This window comes from Myotis brandtii, unplaced genomic scaffold (assembly GCF_000412655.1).
Source record: "Myotis brandtii unplaced genomic scaffold, ASM41265v1 scaffold904, whole genome shotgun sequence".
In the NCBI taxonomy this organism is placed as follows: domain Eukaryota; kingdom Metazoa; phylum Chordata; class Mammalia; order Chiroptera; family Vespertilionidae; genus Myotis; species Myotis brandtii.
Window position 1 is genome coordinate 578068 of NW_005371715.1, and position 19275 is coordinate 597342.

Below are 19275 nucleotides of genomic sequence, written 5' to 3' on the forward strand. Positions count from 1 at the left end.
AGGTGTCTCCCACTTTCTCCATTTTTTCCCCCCTCCACCCCTTCCCCATCCCACCCAGGCCTTCCCCATGCTATTGTCTGTGTCCATGGGTTATGCATATGTTGCATATATGTTCTTTGGTTAATCTCTTTCTGTCCCTTCCCCCACCCCACCCTAACTGAGGTGTATTATTCTGTTCTATTCATCCATACCTCTGGACCTATTTTGTCCCTCAGTTTACAATTCTTTTATTCTACTTAAGCCAATGAGAGTGAATTTTGCTTTTTGCAACTAAGAATCCTAAGAAATGCAGGTGGCACTCCCTCTCTCCTTTACAGAAACTATGAAATAATCACTCTCCTGTATCTACACTTTCTTCTGTCCTACTAGACACTCTCAATAGCATTTAAACTACTGCCCTGCCCATTTCATAAAATCCTCACAAGAATCCCAAAGCATTCCTTTATTGGTTCTAATTTAGTATTTCTAATTCCTTACATTCTAGTTCTGTCCTAACAGAGGCTGATCTATCAGCTTTTTACACAATTATGTGTTCTCTCTTGCTAAAATGCAATGCCACTTCTCTAATTCCACACTGCCTGGCGATGCCTGCCTTTTCCAGTCTCCTTTGCCATTTACTCCCCCTCCTCACAACTCCTTAGGTCTTGATCTTAAACTTTATTTTCTCCTTAACCTACTCATTTCCCCTAAGAAACACCTTTCACTCCCATTGCTCAGTTTCAACAAGCAATATTCCTTTAGTTGCAAAATTTATATCTGCCCAGCCAGTGTTGCTCAGTGGCTGAGTGGCGACCTATGAACCAGGAGGTCACGATTTGATTCCCTGTCAGGGCACATGCCAGGGGTGTGGGCTCCATCCCCAGCAGGGGGCATGCAGGAGGCAGCCAGTCAATGATTCTCTCTCATCATTGATGTTTTATCTCTCCCTCTCAATTCCTCTCTGAAATCAATTAAAATACATTTTTAAAAAATTATATCTTCAGAATAATCCATACCTCTGAGCTTTAGGTCCACATAGTCAACAAATATCATGTAGACATCTTCACTTGTAAATCTCTTTATGTATCAAAGTCAAATGTTCAAAACCAAATTCCTGATCGATACACACAAAAAGAGAGAGAGAGAGCCATCTGCCAATAGTTTTTATACATGGTACATCTATTCACCCAGTGCCTGATATATCTACAGATGATAGATAGGTAGGTAGGTAGGTAGGTAGATAGATAGATAGATAGATAATTCTACTTCATTCCACTGCACATGTCTGTATTATTAATGTGCGTTGAAGTACAGAAAGAGGAGGGAATGAGAAAGCCTTTGTATTCTGTCCATGCTTACATTTTTAAAACGATTCTTTAGATTCTATGTGCACAAAATACCATTAATCACCAGGTTCATACTGTGTAGCACTTTATGACATATTTTTATCCTTAATCCGGCAGAAGTCTATATTCAACTATAGAAAGAAGACAAAGTGAGCCTACCAGCTAACAGTATGTTTGCAATCTCTAGCTGTGATTTCAAAGAGGTTTCTTTAGAAGCAGTTTTCTATCCCACTAGTTTTTAAGAGGAGAGGGAAAATTGTTTTACAATATGAACTTTTAAACCTCACTTATTTTCATACCAATTGCCTGCCCCACACTTGAACCCAACAATTATTTCCCATATCAAGTACTTTTGTACTCATAGTTCTTAGCCAGAATCAAAGCAGTTTAGTTGAATGAGACTGTGCTGTCATATGCACCACCACAAAAAAGACCAGGCACATAAGTGGTCTTTCTAATGTTGTTTTTTCCCCACTTTTGAGATTATTGAACTAAACTACTGAACCTTTTTAGATTTATCTCTGGATTTTGACCTTGATTTGTCCAGTTCTTACAGCCTTTGAGGCATTTCAAATAGTGAAATAGCATGCTCATATGGTTATAGTAATAATTCCTTACTTTTGTAGTCATTCCTTAACTTTCTCAGAGTTTGTGATTATTTTAATGCTTGAGATAACTTGCTAATTATATCATTGGTATTGCATTAGTGATCTCACATGACTGGAGTAGACTAAAAATTATTTTCATATTATGTAGATGTCTAATTCTTGAAAATGCACGTGCAAGTTACTGAAGAAATGAAAACAAATAATAATAAAATAGACCCAGGACAAGGAAAAAGGATCAAACAATGAAGACTAAAAGAAGGTTGAAAAGTGAAAGACTTAGAGTAGCACTTACTTCCCAGCAGTATTCAGATCAGGAGAAAATAATTATTTATACCCATGATACATTTTTTCTAATGTATCATGTGTTTCACGTTGAGGAGGAAAGATGCAATGATGCTAGGGTAATGGGCAATGTTTACATAGGTAGCTACTTCATATTCAAAATTGGCAAGTACAGAACAGTTTATTACCCTTATACATAGAAGAACCAAGTAAAGGCTTTGCTAGATGCAATGGCAGTAATATATATAGCTTAGAAATATAGAAATTAAGAAAAGGACCTCTGAAGTTAAGGGGTCTAAGTTGACATTCCCTAGCGGTGTGACTTTTCACAAGTTACTTAGCCTTTCCAAACTGCTGATTCCTCATTTGTAAAAGTGGATAATTATAGGGTTGTATTGAAGATTAAAATACATCACCCATGTAAAAGTAGTTCCTAGCACAGTTCTCACACCAAATGCGAGCTCAAAACATGTTATATATTAGTAATATATTAGTTATGCATTGTTAGAGTAGTATGAAAAGGATGTCACAGGGCTGATGGGGTTGAAGGAGCAGGGTCTTCAAGGCTAGAGAGTTAGTGAGAAGGAGAAATCAGGTGGAAAATGGGGAACATGGCAGCCAGGGGTAGACCTCTGTGAGGTAATCAGTCTTCTGTAACCTTTTGAGAGTCAGGTCGTATGTGTAAGAGCCTCAGTTTTAGAATTAATAAGCAGAGAGTCAGTCCTCAAAGGCAGGGTAGGAGGAGAAATCAGGTGGAAAATGGGGAACATGGCAGCCAGGGGTAGACCTCTGTGAGGTAATCAGTCTTCCATAACCTTTAGAGAGTCAGGTCGTATGTGTAAGAGCATCAGTTTTAGAATTAATAAGCAGAGAGTCAATCCTCAAAGGCAGATATTTCTAGCTGTGCAACATTCAGAAAAACGCCTTCCTTTTAAAGAGGCTTAAAGGTCTCAGCTGTCATCTCTTAACAAAAAAGGAACAACAGTACTTTTGAGAGCATTGCTTGTCACATAGTAGTGCTCAATAAAAACCAGCCACTATTAAGTTGTTGATTCTGATTCTTCATATTCTCCCTCTCCTCTTCCCTCCTCTCTATTCCATCTCTCCCTCTCCCCTCCACTCCCCTCCTCTTCTCTCCCATCCTTTCCTCTTCTCTAGCTCTAGGTCTAGCTCTTTCCTCCCCGCCTCCACTCACTATCTGTCTCAGATCTGATACATCAAATTATCTGTATTGGTGAGCTGAATATAGATGTTTATAATATTTTTCTTTCTAAGCCTGGAACACACAAATAATAGACAATGTACCCAGCTCATGCAGAGAACTGACTTAAAATTAAAACTGTAGGTGGTAATTTCTGTGACAATGTTAAGACTGAATGGGACTTGTGGAAATGTGTGGACCAGCAAGAGTTTGAAAACTACTGTATTTTCTTTTAAAAATAAATAAAGTCGATGGAAGAGAGATAACAGATTTACTGGAGACATATCACCATTTTTTTTAAAGAGAGGAAATTGGTGGCTGGCTATTAAGTTCTTGTAAAAGTCAGAGGCTTTGAATTGCCTACTGTAGTAAGAGATCCCAAAAAGGTCCAACAAAGTCAACTGGTCGTCACTAAATTCAATTTATCACACATCCCCACCCAGATACAATGCAGCTAAAACCTGAGGAAAGGTTTTAGTTAATTACTGAAGCAGGAAAGCTGGGTACATATATGATGCCTGTTTTTAAGGAACTCATATTTATCACATAGTGAGTTGTACAGGAAAATATTACTGTACAATTGAATAAGAGTTGTAAATAGAAGTGTATATTTGTGTTAATAACAAGGAAGATATTATCAGCTTGATATTGAGAAGGAAAATCATTCTTTTTATGGTTGGCTAATATGCCATTATATATATGTACCACCACATTTTTATCCACTCATCTAATGATAGGCACTTGGGTTGCTTTCATAGCCTGACTATTGTAAACAATCCTGCAATGAACATAGGGGTACATCTATTCTTTCAAATTAGTGTTTGGAGTTTCTTTGGATATATACCCAGAGGGCAGTTCCATTTTAATTTTTTGAGGAAGCTCCCCTGTTTTCCACAATGGCTGCACCAATTTGCATTCCCACCAATAGTGCATGAAGGTCCCCTTTTTTCACATCCTCACCAACACTTGTTTGTTGATTTATAAAAAAGGTGAATGTCAGGTTGGAGTGGCTCAGTAGTTGAGCATTGACCTATGAACCAGAAGGTCAAGGTTTGATTCCCCATCAGGACACTTGCCCGGGTTGTGGGCTCAATCCCCACTATGGACTGTGCAGAAGGCAGCCGATCAATGAGATAATCAATGATTCTCTCTCATCATTGATGTTTCTTTCTCTCTCTCTCTCTCTCTCTCTCTCTCTCTCTCTCTCCCTTCCTCTCTGAAATCAATAAAAACATTTTTTAAAGTGAAGGGATTAATAAATATAAATTGGTATTTGCAAAATAATCACAGGATGTAAAGTAGAGCATAGGGAATATAGTCAATAATATTATAATAACTATGTATGGTGCCAGCTGGATATTGGAAATATTGGAGTATACACTATAAAGTAGATGATTGTCTAGCCATCTTGCTGTACATCTGAAATACAAAATAACATGAAATGTAAACTGTAATTGAAAAATAAAATTTAAAATAAAAAAAGAGGAGGATCAAATTTTAAAAGAAAACCAACAACAACCTCACTTGGATATGCTGAGTTTAGGTTACCGATATTCCTTCCAAATGTATCTCTCTAGTAGACAGCCAAACATAAAAGGTCAGAAGCTACCTGTGCTAAAGATAGAAAATTGAGAGTTTTCAGAAGCTAGGAAGTAGCTAAAGTTATGGGAACAAATGAGATCACTCAGGGAAATTTTTTGAACTATGAGAAGAAGGTATAGAAATAGACTAGAAAGAGATTGGTAGCTATTATGATAACATGTCAAGTACAGTGTGAGATATTGATGGTTCTTTCTCTTTCTTGTCCTAGTTTTGTTTATACTGAATGTAAAATTTTTTTGGTGTGCTAAACAATGTTCTACTTGGTTTTATTTTGTAAAAAGAAGGAGGTAGAGTATAGCTCTAAAGCATCAGATTTTTTTTAGAGGGTCATCCATTCTTTAACAGAGAAACCAAGGGATGAAAAACAGTATAGCTAGAGTGTCTCTGACAATGAAGAATGAGAAAGGATTTTGTTTTGTCTTGTTTTGTTTAACATGCATTGTTTCCTTGTGCATGGCCTTGGTCAAATGCAGAGAAATTCTCTTCATGCTTTAAATAGAGGAATGAAGCAGCTATGAGCAAAAGGAGAAATGTTAGTTCTGGCTTCATTTTTCCATGCTTTCTATGGGGGAGAAAAGCCATGCTGCAAAAACAGCAGTGGTGCTGGCAGCAACATCAGACTTGTTGATCTTTTTTATCAGGCACCTAACAAATTTATCACAGCTCATGGATTGATATAAATGTGAATATCTACTATGGAGAAATTATCCCAGTAAAGATAATAATTTAGTTCATGATACTTGGGCTATCCAAATCTAACCTATTTTTAAATTCTAAATAAGCAAAAATATATGATGTGGTAAGAATGTTCAGTGTAATTTATAAATACTAAACTATAGTACTATACTTTATATTATATGTATAAACTAGAGGCCCAGTGCATGAAATTTGTGCATGAGTATGGTCCCTAGGCCTGGCCGGCTATTAGGGCCAATCTGTGGGGCAACCAGCAGGGTGATCAGGGTCCCTGCTCACACCCACCTTGGCTGGCCTGGGGCCTGCGGGCTGGGGGCAGCTCCTGCATTAAGCGTCTGCCCCCTGGTGGTCAGTGCACATCATAGCGACTGGTCATTCCACTGTTCAGTTGATTTGCATATTAGGGTTTTATATAGATAGATACTGCAGACAGAGGAGCCCATTTCTCTTCAGAATGAATAAACTTTATGCTGCTCAGTTGTATTGTGTTCAGGATAAAGATACTAATCTCATCTCATTTTTGTTTGTTTGTGTTTGTTTGTTTTTATTCCATGGTGCCCTCCTGGATTAAATTTCAATGAGTTGTTGTTATTAACTGACTGATGTCCTGATTCATACTATAGAAGCATATTGAGTGAAAAACACCAAATTCACCCATGTTTTTAACATAAGGTGCTTCAAACTCAGTACTGTTGTTTCTTTCACACCTTCCTTTGACAATTTAAGAGTTTGGAGGCTTTTTAACATAACATAATTTAGGACTGATTTTAACCATATAAAAGTTAATATAATTAGTTAGGTCAACCTATATAACCCTTTAAGACATTTAAACATTGCATATTTCTAAGTTGTAATTAGAAGCCACTAATGAACTACTATACGACATATTTTGTAAGATGTTTAGTACATGTTTTTTATATAAAAACCCTGGTTTTCTTCCCATTTATAATTGGAAGGGAAATAAATTTGGAGTGTGTTCAAAAGCATTGCCTGGAGAGGCTTCTGGAAGCAGCGGGGGAACACTCCGCCTAACCCCAATTAGTCTTGTTTTCCACATTCAGGGCAGTTCTGTTTTTCAACATATTTCACTAAACATGATGATAATGAAAATTAATATGGTTAGAAAAGCAATTCAATAGCAAATGTTTATTGTTCATAATTGTTGTTCCCCGTCATAATTTTCATAAAACCTGTCAGCTCTGAAAAAAAGGTTTAAGGAGTGTGTGAGCTAAGAAGTAGGCAGGTGTGCCTGAATTATACAATAGGTATGCTCCTGCAAAGTAACGTGGAAGTCATTTTTTAAGCAAATTGAATTTTTACTGCTCTTGGTGAGTTCACTACGTCTCAGAATAAGTAAAACCTGATTATGGATTCAAATTTGATTCATATATGAACCCTTATGTAAAGAGTGTCTTCTTACAGAAATTTTCCTGTGGACTTATCAATAATGTAAAAAACTTAGCCACAAGAAAAATGCAAGAACCCAATCCCTATAGTCTTGATTCATCTCATTTTAATTATAAGAATAGTTTTTCTATCCTTTATAAAAAAACTACCCAAAATGATCATTTTTCTATAGTTATATTTATCCAAGAATATATCTGCCTACAATGTACAAAACTGCTCATGCCATGGGAGAATGCAAAGCTAAATCAGACTCAGATCTTGCCACCAGAGAATGAATAGCATGAAAAGGTATATGAAATAGGTTTTGTTAGACTCTCCTTCTTATTTAATCTTACAGCTCACATTAGGCTTAATGCTCCTGGATGAGAGCAAATGTCAGAAAAATAGTTAAGCAAATAGGATAGTATATCTTCCCAGGGTCCAAAGAAAATTCAACCACATTAGTAGAATAAATTCTACCAACTTCTAACTTGGGGTTTTCTTCCATGAAGATAAAATTTAAGCTTCATGAGGGTGAGGTCTTTATCTATTTTGCTCACCACTGTATTCCTTGACCAGTTCTAGCATATAGTAGCCACTCAATAAATATCAGTTCAGTGGCCCTAGCTGGTTGGCTCAGTGGATAGAGCATCAGCCTGTGGACTGAAAGGTCCCAGGTTCGATTCCAGTCAAGGGCATATGCCTGGGTTGCTGGCTCAATCCCCAGTGGGGGACATTCAGGATGCGGCCAATCAATGGTTCTCTCTCATCATTGAGTTTCTTTTTTTCTCTCTGAAATAAAAATTAATTAATTAATTAATTTAAAATATATATATATTGGTTCAGTGAATGAAAACATCAGTGACTTCAAATAGTATAGGTAAAAGCAACAGGAAGAAACAGTGTCTAAAACCATATTATGGTAGAATCAACAGATATGCAACTTTTAAAGTTAAATGATATTCTATTAATTTAAAACCCAAGTCCAGTCTCTTTATAATATTAACCATTTTTCTCTGTCACAACCATATCCAAATTTGTCATCTAAACATCCTCCAGTATAGAGCTACATTGCATTTTAACTTGATTTGCATATATTTTTTCTCCTTATATTAACTAGAGGCCCAGCGCATGAAATTCATGCACGGGTAAGGTTCCTAGGCTTGGCCTGCGATCAGGGCCATCTTCCCCAGCTGCTGGCAGCCGGCCACGTCCCCCGCCGCCACCCACGCCCAGTTCCCTGTTCACCATTAGGCGATCGGAGCCTGCCAGCTCAGGGGAGGGACCGAGAGGTCGGACATTCCCGCCTGCTCGCCGACCCGCCCCTGCTGCGGTTCACCCTCTGTAGGTAAGGTTCCTAGGCTTGGCCTGAGATCAGGGCCATCTTCCCCGGCTGCTGGCAGCCGGCCACGTCCCCCGCCGCCACCCACGCCCAGTTCCCTGTTCACCATTAGGCGATCGGAGCCTGCCAGCTCAGGGGAGGGACCGAGAGGTCGGACATTCCCGCCTGCTCGCCGACCCGCCCCTGCTGCGGTTCACCCTCTGTGTGTGGGGTGACCAGTGGGGCGGGGGCCTTGGCCTGGCACTGCCCACATCCCCTGCCACCCACCCTGGGTTCCCCGTTTGCCCCCAGGCAATGGGAGCCTGCCGGCCAGGGAAAGGGACTAAGAGGTGGTCAGTGTGCCTCATAGTGACTGGTCGAGTGGTCGTTCTGGTCGTTCTGGCCTTTAGGGTCAATTTGCATATTACCCTTTTATTATATAGCATAAATGGTGCATGTACAGTTCTGTATCTACTAAACATCCTGCTCCATTTGGTACAACTCTAACAATGTTATGGGCTTTTCTGATCACAAGAGAGAAAATTCATTTCTTTAATGCATATTTTTCCAAGTTTTCTCAGAATTCATTTATTTAGAATATTCTATTTTTACTAATTGAAGTGAATTTAGCTCCCTTATCTAATATAACAGGTTCAGATTTACTATTTTATCAATTCTACCCCAAATTGCTTAACAATTGCAACATAAGGAAGAAAACATGCATGCACTAAAAGAGTTGTAGCTCAATATGATAGGGAGTTCAAATTTGGAGGAATAGTCAAGGGGAGCATTGAATTAAAGGAAGCCCTGTATACCTAGGATATGGGGCAGGGCATTCCAGACAAGTAGAACAGCATAAACACAAGTAGAGCCACAGAAGAAAATGTCGTTCTGCCTTACTAGTGTGTGTGTGTGTGTGTGTGTGTGTGTGTGTGTGTGTGTGTATGTGTGTGTAAACAAGAAAAATATGACCATGAAGGGTCTAGGTTTATTCTAAAAGCAGCTGAATTATTCTGTAGTACTGAAGACCTTAGATGATTACAAATAAGTAAAGTTGACATGATAGCAATGACGGCCAGCAGACACTATAGGAAGGGAGCCCAGTTAGAAAGAAGCTAAAACTAGGTCACTTGGTGAGGAACACTATGAACTATGGACCAACAGTCATACATTCAAACCTGAGAAAGCCAAAGCAGCGTGTGTGTGTGTGTGTGTGTGTGTGTGTGTGTGTGTGTGTGTGTGTGTGTGTGTTGTGGAGATAAAGGAACAGAAACTGAAAGAGAAGACTGTTTGAAAATTAACTTATACCCCCACAGACAATAAGACAGGGAATGGGGGAGTGTTTACCATGAACTAGGTATGGACCCCTTAGAAAAGAGATTTGGCCCAGAGCCATCTTGCATTCTGTCCAAGTGGTTTTCTAGTCAGGTGAACAAGACCATGTTAACGTTCCCCTCCGCTGGACTGAATTTTAGACAGGCAGGCTTCATCCTGACTCTAGGCCTCTGACCTCATTTGTCTTAGAGAATTTACTTTAGAAAACTTTCAATTAGAAATTCTTTCCTTGGCTCCTTTGGGTTGTAAATCTTCTTTGAAATCTTTTTGCCAGTTTCACAACCCAGGAGTGTCTTTCTGCAGGACCTGGAGCCATCGCTTTCTAAAATAATCAAGAAAATAATGGTCCTATCAGCCAGTCTCCGGGAGAGTGGGAGCCTAGCTTCAATGGGTGCCTTGCTCCAAGTTGTAAATTGCCTCCAGTCATGACAATATGAGAAAGCTTATTTTTGAGGGGGTAAGGCCTACTAGCAAAACAGGTAGCTTATGATCCCTTCACCTCAGCTCTTAAAAACTCTCACATTCAGAGCAAAGACTGAATTCTAGCCTCTCTCCACTATTGCATTAGGCTTGAATAAAGTCTTTCTTGCCTTTTGAACTTTGTCCAGTGCAACTTTTTCTTTGACACAGGAAAGTGGTTGTCCAACAGCAAGAGTCAGCATATAATGTGAAAAATCAGAGTGGGACCAAGTTAAGAGTGACAAGCCAAAGGCAGGCTATTGCACAAGCCCTAGAAATGGCTGTTGACAAAGGGTGTCTAAAGCTTGCACTAATCCTCATGAGTCACAGGGTTGACAATTTAACTGCTAAATATAGAGGGCCCTCGGTTCAATTTGAATTTCAAATAAACAACAAATCACTGTTTTAGTATAATTATGTTTCAAACATTGCATGAGATCTACTAAAACAATGGTTTGTTGTTTATTTGAAATTGAAGGATAACTGAGCATCCTATATTTTATCTGGCATTCCTACCAGGAGAAATACATTTTAAACATCCGCTATTCCTAGAGAGCAAGAGGCCTGCTTGCAACATTAGTCACCAGCTCTAATAGCTCTCCTTACTGTGTGCTTCTTTCCACCTCACCTTGTCTTCTCCCATTTCAAGCTAGAAAGGTCCAAAGCAGCAGCTAGCCTGAAGGGGAGGGGGGTGCGGGGTGACAGGGAGGAGAAGGAAATACGAACAGAAACCAGCTTCTCCCTGCCCCTCAAGACAGACAGACAGCAGGTGTCAGGCACCCCACAGCTTTGACTGGTGAACGGGGCTAAGGAAGTCATATCTATGAAGGAAAATGTAAAGTGTTGATACATTTCTTAGACTGGTTATTAGTTTTTTAAATTATTGTACAATTTAGAAAGAAAGTATGACGCATAGGGATTGCCAAGTTTTCACCCAGAGGCAAAGAAAACTTCCCCATTGTGAGAGAAACAAAAAATAAAGTTGCATTTCCAAATCTTATGTAATATACTTGCTCAGTGTACCAAGTCCATAGATCTAAGTATATATATGACAATAAGATAAATACTTTTTAACACTTATGTCTCAGGATTTTATGAGATTAAGCATTTAAAAGATTAAGAATTCTAATTACTAATAACCTTGCATAGTATAGTAATACTTAAAAATACCTTATGTATCAGTGAAAAGCACTAAATATTAATGACTATTAATAAAAAGAATGTAACAGTTTTCTAATATTTTTGTGTCACAGGTGTTTGTTTTTATTGAAGTGTAATTACATCAAATAAACTTTATCAATTGTAAGTGTATTAATTTGATGTCTAGTCATTTATATCACAGAATATTTTAAGAATCTAATGAAAACTATTATTTCACATATGCAGGAACACAGATGTTTTTCATACAATTTCAGGGTGTTTATTCTCCCTTAAACAAAAAAAATTTATATTCTTGTTTTGAGACTTTTCCTCTAAACTGGAAATTGATTATATGAGAAATGACTTTACAAACGTATTGTACTTATATATCTAAATTGCTTAATGTTGCAACTAAATAATATTTGTAAATATCAGTTTTATCTTTTTAAATGAATGCTATTAATATTATGTTCTCATCTGCTTGATTAGCAATATAATACAGAGTGTTCCAAAAAATATATACACACTTTGAATAATTATAAAGCCAGTGTTTATTAAAATACATGTCATTTTCAAAATTGAGCTGTCAGCTGTTAAAGTATATATACATTTGGGGGGAGAGGGAGAAACCCTGCATATCAGAACACATTAACATGACTGTGTGTGTTTTTTTAGATACAGGTTTATTTTTCCCATCTTTCAATGGGAATTCCTATTTAGAACTGCCTTTCTTTGCAACCCTAAGTGAGTTGAAGTCTGTCCTGGAAAAAGAACATAACAGAATTGTTACCATCTACTTGACTATAAAAACAAACACGCTGAATGGAACCATTCTCTACAGTGAGTATGAAATGTTTGACCTCCTATGTGTTCAGTTTCTTTCTCAAATATTAACCTATTGAATCAATGAACTATTCACTTAAATATTATGGGAAAACTTTTCTAGCCTAGTGCAGTGATCAGAAAACTCATTAGTCAACAGAGCCAAATATCAACAGTACAACAATTGAAATTTCTTTTGGGAGCCAAATTTTTTAAACTTAAACTATATAGGTAGATACATTGTTATTAACTTAATTAGGGTACTCCTAAGGCTTAGGAAGAGCCACACTCAAGGGGCCAAAGACCCGCATGTGGCTCGTGAGCCGCAGTTTGCCGACCACGGGCCTAGTGCATAAAGCATTACCCCACCCCCCACCCCCAAAAAAAAAATCTTTGTGCTTTCTAGTTTTCTTTGGACATTTCTTTAATTTATGAGTCATTCAATGGAACATGACTTATCAACAGGCTCTGAACCAGAAGGAAGGATACAGCAAGCATATATATGTCATAGCTATTGCAGTAAAACATAAATGCTACAAATGTTTCAGAGCAATTTTAAAGATTTTTATGAGAAGAAGGAAAAGAGAGAGAGAGAGAGAGAGAGAGAGAGAGACATCTATGTAAAAGCGAAACATCAACTAGCTGCCTCCTGTACACCCCCCTACTGGGGATCGATCCTGCAACCTGGGCATGTGTCCTGACCAGAAATCGAACCCACAACCCTTCAGTGCATAGGATGATGCCCAACCTCACTGCCCAGGGCCAGAGCATATTTTTATAATATAAACCACTAAATATAAATTGCATTTAGTACTTGGTAACTTGGAAAAAGCCATTCCAAACCTGAGATTCATTTGAAAATTAGGGAAATTCCTATCACTCTTTTAGCATTATCTTAAAACTAGAGGCCTGGTGCACGGATTCGTGGACCGATGGGGTCCCTCTGTCCTATGCCCTCGTGCAATCCGGGACCCCTCAGGGGATGTTGGACTGCCTGCCACTCCTGCCTGCTGATCCTGCTCATCCAGGCCCTGCTGCACCTGCCACAGGATCATGGCATACCATGAAATGGTCGTATTAAAGTATTTTGCAAAATCAATTAATCATTCTATACTTTCTAAACACGGGATCGCGCCCAGTCAGTCGCCAGCTGTGAGCCCTGTTTCTGGTGCCCGTTGGTCAGCTGAGCGGCACTCCTGCTGTGGGAGTGCACTGACCACCAGGGGGCAGCTCCTGCATTGAGCATCTGCCCCCTGGTGGTCAGTGCGCGTCATAGCGACCAGTTGACCGGTCATTCCGTTGTTCAGTCATTCAGTCATTCGGTCTCTTAGGCTTTTATATATATAGATTAGTTGGTGTAACAAAAGTAGTATTAACAGTATTTGTTTAAGGAAATGCCTCTATCTCTAGGGTTTTCTACATTATGCAATATGCTCACAAGGATCTCTGTAACCAGAATTGATGGCCCTCTTTCTTCTATGGCCAGACATCACTAAGTAAATTACTTGCAGTATTCCAAATGTGACAATTGTTTTTTCTCTTTTGAAATGAATGCACAATAATTTTAACAATTCCCTATATTGGAGGTGTAATGTCTTCTTGAATTGATTGTCTACTGCAGGGCAACTCATTATTTCCCAGATCATTTTTCTCCTCTATTTTAAAGTATTTTGCAAAATCAATTAATCATTCTATACTTTCTAAACAAAATTAAAACCTTTTTATTGTTTGAGTAAAATGCCTAAAAGAAGCAATTTTGGAAAACTGGATACATCAGAAGTTTTGAACATTAAAACTAAGAATGCATGTTATATTTTAGAAAGAAACTAACTTGTCAGAACGAGGCCAGCATTATTTATTTCCCAGGAATATAAGAACCCTGCTTAAATGATGGCTTTAGGATGTCTGATTTATTTATGTTAAGAGAGAGAGAGAAGATTTAGGAAAGGAAAATTTGCTTTTATATTCAAAACTTAAATGATGGTAGACGACCATGAAATTTGGAGGTAATGGTGCATTTCAGGGGAAACGAAACAAAACTGAACAGAACAAAAACACAAACATAATAATTTAAAGCCACAAAGCAAAGTGATTTTCTGGCTCTGCAGTTTTTAGTCATATCGAATTGGAAGGTGTTTCCTTTGGGAAAGTATGATTTTACCAACTAAAAACAGCTCTTAGCCAAAGAAGCAGCCAACCTCTGGGAATTCTCCTCTGGGCCCTTGCTCCTGGCTCATGTCTATTCCACCACTCAATGTGCTCCTTTTGAAAGCCATAGAAATACATGCCAAGCATGTATATACCCTGCTCAATTCAGTTCTTTAATTTAAACCAATAAAAAACCCAAGGCGATACTAGTGCCATAGGATTATTTTTGCCTTTCATTATCCATTGACCGACCAAAAAAATTAAACTAGAAATTATTAGTAAGAAAAAAAATGCCATTGCAATGATTACCTAACTCTGTCCTTGTTTTCTATAATTCTTGTTGTCACCGCACTGAATACATCAAGGCTGTTTACTCATGGGAGTTCCATAGCCTATGAATGGAGATAATAATTTTGTTTGTAAAGCATTTCTTTCGTTCATTTGTAAAGTGGCCATTCAATCCTACACTGTTGGGAATACCTCAGTAGACTGTTTCATGAGATTGTTGCTTTTACTCCTCTTAGAATTTGTCAAACTCAGAAGCCTCACAACAGATGAACACAAAGACTTTTGTGATTCAGTTAGACATCCATAGTTTTGAAAGGTGTTGCTTAACTTGACTTAGGGCTAGTTTTCTTTCCTTTGAAATCAGTATATTCTATGTAGGAGCAATTAAAAATAGTAAGGAAGTTAAATCAAATGTTTCACGTTAGAGTCTAGATGTTAATTTTTGTCTGGATTTTTGTCTTTTGTCTTTTTTTTTTTTTTAGTTTTGCCGGTTTTTTCCATTTCTGAACATTTCAGTAAAAATTCAATTCCATTCTGCAAACATTTATTGAACATTTGTATTTTGTTATCATCAAATATTAAAGGGAAAAGGATAGCAGGTTGTAAGCCATTGTCATCTTTGAATTATATTCCTAGTTCAAAACCGTAGATTTACCTTTTCTCAGTTTGCCTCTCCAACTAATTGATGTTGAAAAGGAAAAAAAAGGAAGATAAAACTTGAATCCTTGTGGGGTTATAGTAAAAACCCTTAGAAAAGATTGCTTAAAAAAGAACACTCTGTGGGAGAGAGAAGGCTCTGAGAACAGCAGTCGGGATGAAAAGCACGTTTTCTGAATCTGCCACTGAACCAATTCAGAATTCTGGAACCCAGTCCAAGGAGCTACTATAGGTCACAGGAGAAGGGAGGAGACCACACAAAACTCTTTAGGTGCGCTTTCAGAAAACGAGCTCTGCTCAGCAAGCAGTATCAATCAGGGGGTTTCGTCGTGGGATGTATTACCATGCAGTTGAATCCATTCTGTGCTGCTTCTCTGAAAAGAAATAAGCAAGCCCTTTGGAAGTATGTGATCTTTGAGAATTAGGAGCAGACATCTGACCAAGTGACAGGAGGCAAATTACATGAGCAACTCCAGTGGGAGCACTGGATTCAGAAGCAACCTTGATATTATTTTGTGTTTGTCTTTAAGAAAGAAAGTAAAAGAAGGGCTAGTTTTAGGTATTTATTCCAGGTAGGAATCAACAGGAAAAGTAGGATGATTGGGCCCTCCTGTTTTGTGCATTTAGGAAGGGCTAAAAGAAGAGATTTCTGATATTGCTGAAGGAAGCAAATTAAATCTAAAGAATCAGACATCTGCCTTTCTCTATAAAATGATTCTCAGCAGAGTACAGAATATCTTCATTAGATACTTCATTGACCAAGGCCAATGAAATCCTATAGTATTTCCTGACATCATATTAAAAAACATCTTTTCTTATAGAAAAAAACGTATGCTGTCACAAATAGGAAGGGTAATAATGCTAAGTGAAATAAGTCAGAGAGAAAATGGCAAATACCATATATTTTCACTTATATGTGGAATCTAAAAAATGAAATAGACAAAATTGAAACAGACTCATATATACAAAGAACAGACTGATGGTCGACAGAGGGGAGGGGCTTTGGGGCTTGGTGGAAAATGTGAAGGGATTAAGAAGTACCAATTGGTAGTTACAGAATAGTCAAAGGGTTGTAAAGTATGGCATGAGGAATATAGTCAATAATATTGTAATAACTATGTATGGTGTCAAGGTAGGTACTTGAACTATTAGGGGGATCACTTTGTAAAGTATATGATGGTCAAATCATTGTCTAACCTATGATGTATACCTGAAACTAATACAAAATAATATTGAATGTAAACTGTAATTGAAAAATAATATTTTAAAAGAGTTTGCTCAAATGTTTTAATCAATTTTACAATACCTACCATAAAATGTTGGGGGAATTTTTGTCCTATCTTAATAACTCCCAATGGAGCTTGTTCTAGATCAGTGGTTCTCAACCTTCCTAATGCCGCGACCCTTAATACAGTTCCTCATGTTGTGGTGACTCCCAACCATAAAATTATTTTCGTTGCTACTTCGTAACTGTAATTTTGCTACTGTTATGAATCGTAATGTAAATATCTGATATGCAGGATGTATTTTCATTGTCACAAATTGAACATAATTAAAGCATAGTGATTAATCACAAAAACAATATGTAATTATATATGTGTTTTCCAATGGTCTTAGGTGACCCCTGTGAAAGGGTCGTTCGACCCCCAAAGGGGTTGCGACCCACAGGTTGAGAACCGCTGCTCTAGATGAATAAGAAAGGGAGTAGAGTTGAAAGCATGGATAATAGATTCATACATTTCCATTCATTAGTTTGTAGAGATTTCCTTTTATTTTACCTTATCTTTTTTATGACAGCAAAAGTCAAATTCAACAAAACTGAGTGCCTAGAAAGTGCATCACACTCTGCTAGGCACTGTGAGGAATATAAAGATGAGTAAGAGATGCCCTAGCCGGTTTGGCTCAGTGGATAGAGCATTGGCCTGCAGATGGAAGGGTCCCAGGTTCGATTCTGGTCAAGGGCACATATCTCGGTTTCAGGCTCCTCCCTGGCCTGGCCCTGGCCCTGCTTGGGGCATGTGCAGGAGGCAACCAACCAATGTTTTTCTCTCACATCGATATTTCTCTCTATCTTTCCCTCTCTCTTCCACTCTCTCTAAAAATCAATGGAAAAAATATCCTCGGGTGATGAGGATTAATAAATAAATAAATCACTAGAAGGAAAAAAATTTATTCAAAAAAAAGAGATGATGTGCATCCCATTTCTCACCATTTAGTGGAGAGAAACTATGTACATGATTATATGAGAAAGCTGACCATTATAGGTCTTATAATAGGAGTAACAATTAAGAACTGAGGCTTAGTAGAGAGATTCCTTACATGGAATCTGTGCTTACATATCTTCACTAACTAGGAAACCCCTCATAATCTTGTGTTTCACATCTCTATTCCACCACCCTCCTCAGGACTCCACCCTTGCCCTGAATAGAGTATGCATTTGATTAGAATAGTTCTTAATGTTCTGTTTGCAAGGTACTCAACTTTGAGGGTTGTGATGAAAAATTGAAAGGTATTGAGACTTTATTTTAGGAAATTTTTCTATTAAACATTGTCATACTTCCTCTGATAAGTAGTAAGAAGAGGGTATATATATCAAGGGTTTAGTCAAAATATAAATGGAATCAAAGATAATTCTTTTCCTGGGGGTACTTGATCAGGAACATAACAGAGTTTGGCAAAGTTTTCTCTAATGGCCAGAGAATAAAGAATTTTTCAGGCCACACAGTCTCTGTCCCAGCTGTTCAAATCTGCCAAGTATAGCATGAAAGCAGCCATAGAAAAAAAAAATAAATACCTGAATGTGACTGTTTTCCCCAAAAGACTTTACTTATAAAACCAGACAATGGCAGAATTGGACTCATGGCCCATAGTTTGCCAACCCTTGACCTATAATGATGTTATTTATTAAACTTCTCTTGAAATAAAACAATCATGTTAAGAATAATTAGATGCTATTTCTTTGACTGAAATTAATGAAGAAATATGTCAGTGAGAGATACAACTCTGCTTCTGATGTGATTACATCAAGGGAAGACCTAGTGAGGAACAAGCTTGCTTCTGGTGGGCAGAGGTAGGTGTGAAAATAAACTCCGTCAAGGATTGAAATTGCTGCCATGAACATCTCAAGAACAGTATAATTCAGGGATTGAGAAAACTAGTTGAGCTGGACTACCTAGCTCCAACTTTTGGATAAGTTACTTAATGTCTCTGTGCCTCAGTTTCTATAAAATGGGATAATATTAAAAATAATGATACCAAAGATATGAAAGAGTTGTAATAAAGATTGAGAGACAACATGTTCAATTTGCTTAAAACAGTGTTTGGCACAGGGCAAAATGGAGAAAGTGATAAAATTCTTTTTTTAATTTTTTTAATTTTGTTTTTGTGGGATTTTTTTTGTTTTCTTTTTAATCTTTATTGTTGAGATTTTTATAGATGTACCTCTTTTTTCCTCCCATTGCCCCCCTCCACCCGCTTCCCACCCCACCACAGGCCTTCACCACTCTACTATCTGTGTCCATATCTATATAAGATCTTTGTTTAATCTCTTCCCACTCCTTTACCCCCTTCCCTCTGAGCATCGTCAGTTTGTTCCATTTCCATGCCTCTGATTCTATTTTATTCACCAGATTATTCTGTTCATTAGATTTTTTGTTCATTTATTTTTATTTTTAGATTCAATTATTGATAGGTATGTATTTGTTGCCATTTTTTTGTTCATATTTTTTATCTTTTTCTTTTGCTTCTTCTTCCTCTTCTTAAAGAATACCCTTCAGCCCTAACCAGTTTGGCTCAGTGGATAGAGCGTCAGCCTGCGGACTCAAGGGTCCCAGGTTCGATTCTGGTCAAGGGCATGTACCTTGGGTGCGGGCACATCCCCAGTAAGGGGTGTGCAGGAGGCAGCTGATCAATGTTTCTCTCTCATCGATGTTTCTAACTCTCTATCCCTTTCCCTTCCTCCCTGTAAAAAAATCAATAAAATACATTTTTTTTTAAAAAAAATAA

General features: G+C 37.8%; 1 protein-coding gene across 1 annotated transcript in view; it reads left to right on the plus strand.

Annotated features, from left to right (window-relative positions):
* Positions 1 to 19275, plus strand: part of EYS (eyes shut homolog (Drosophila)) — an 815396-nt gene that overhangs the window by 511428 nt on the left and 284693 nt on the right. Inside the window, 1 exon segment of the mRNA XM_014532733.1 lies at positions 12031 to 12195. Within this exon segment, the coding sequence (XP_014388219.1) occupies positions 12031 to 12195 (165 nt within the window).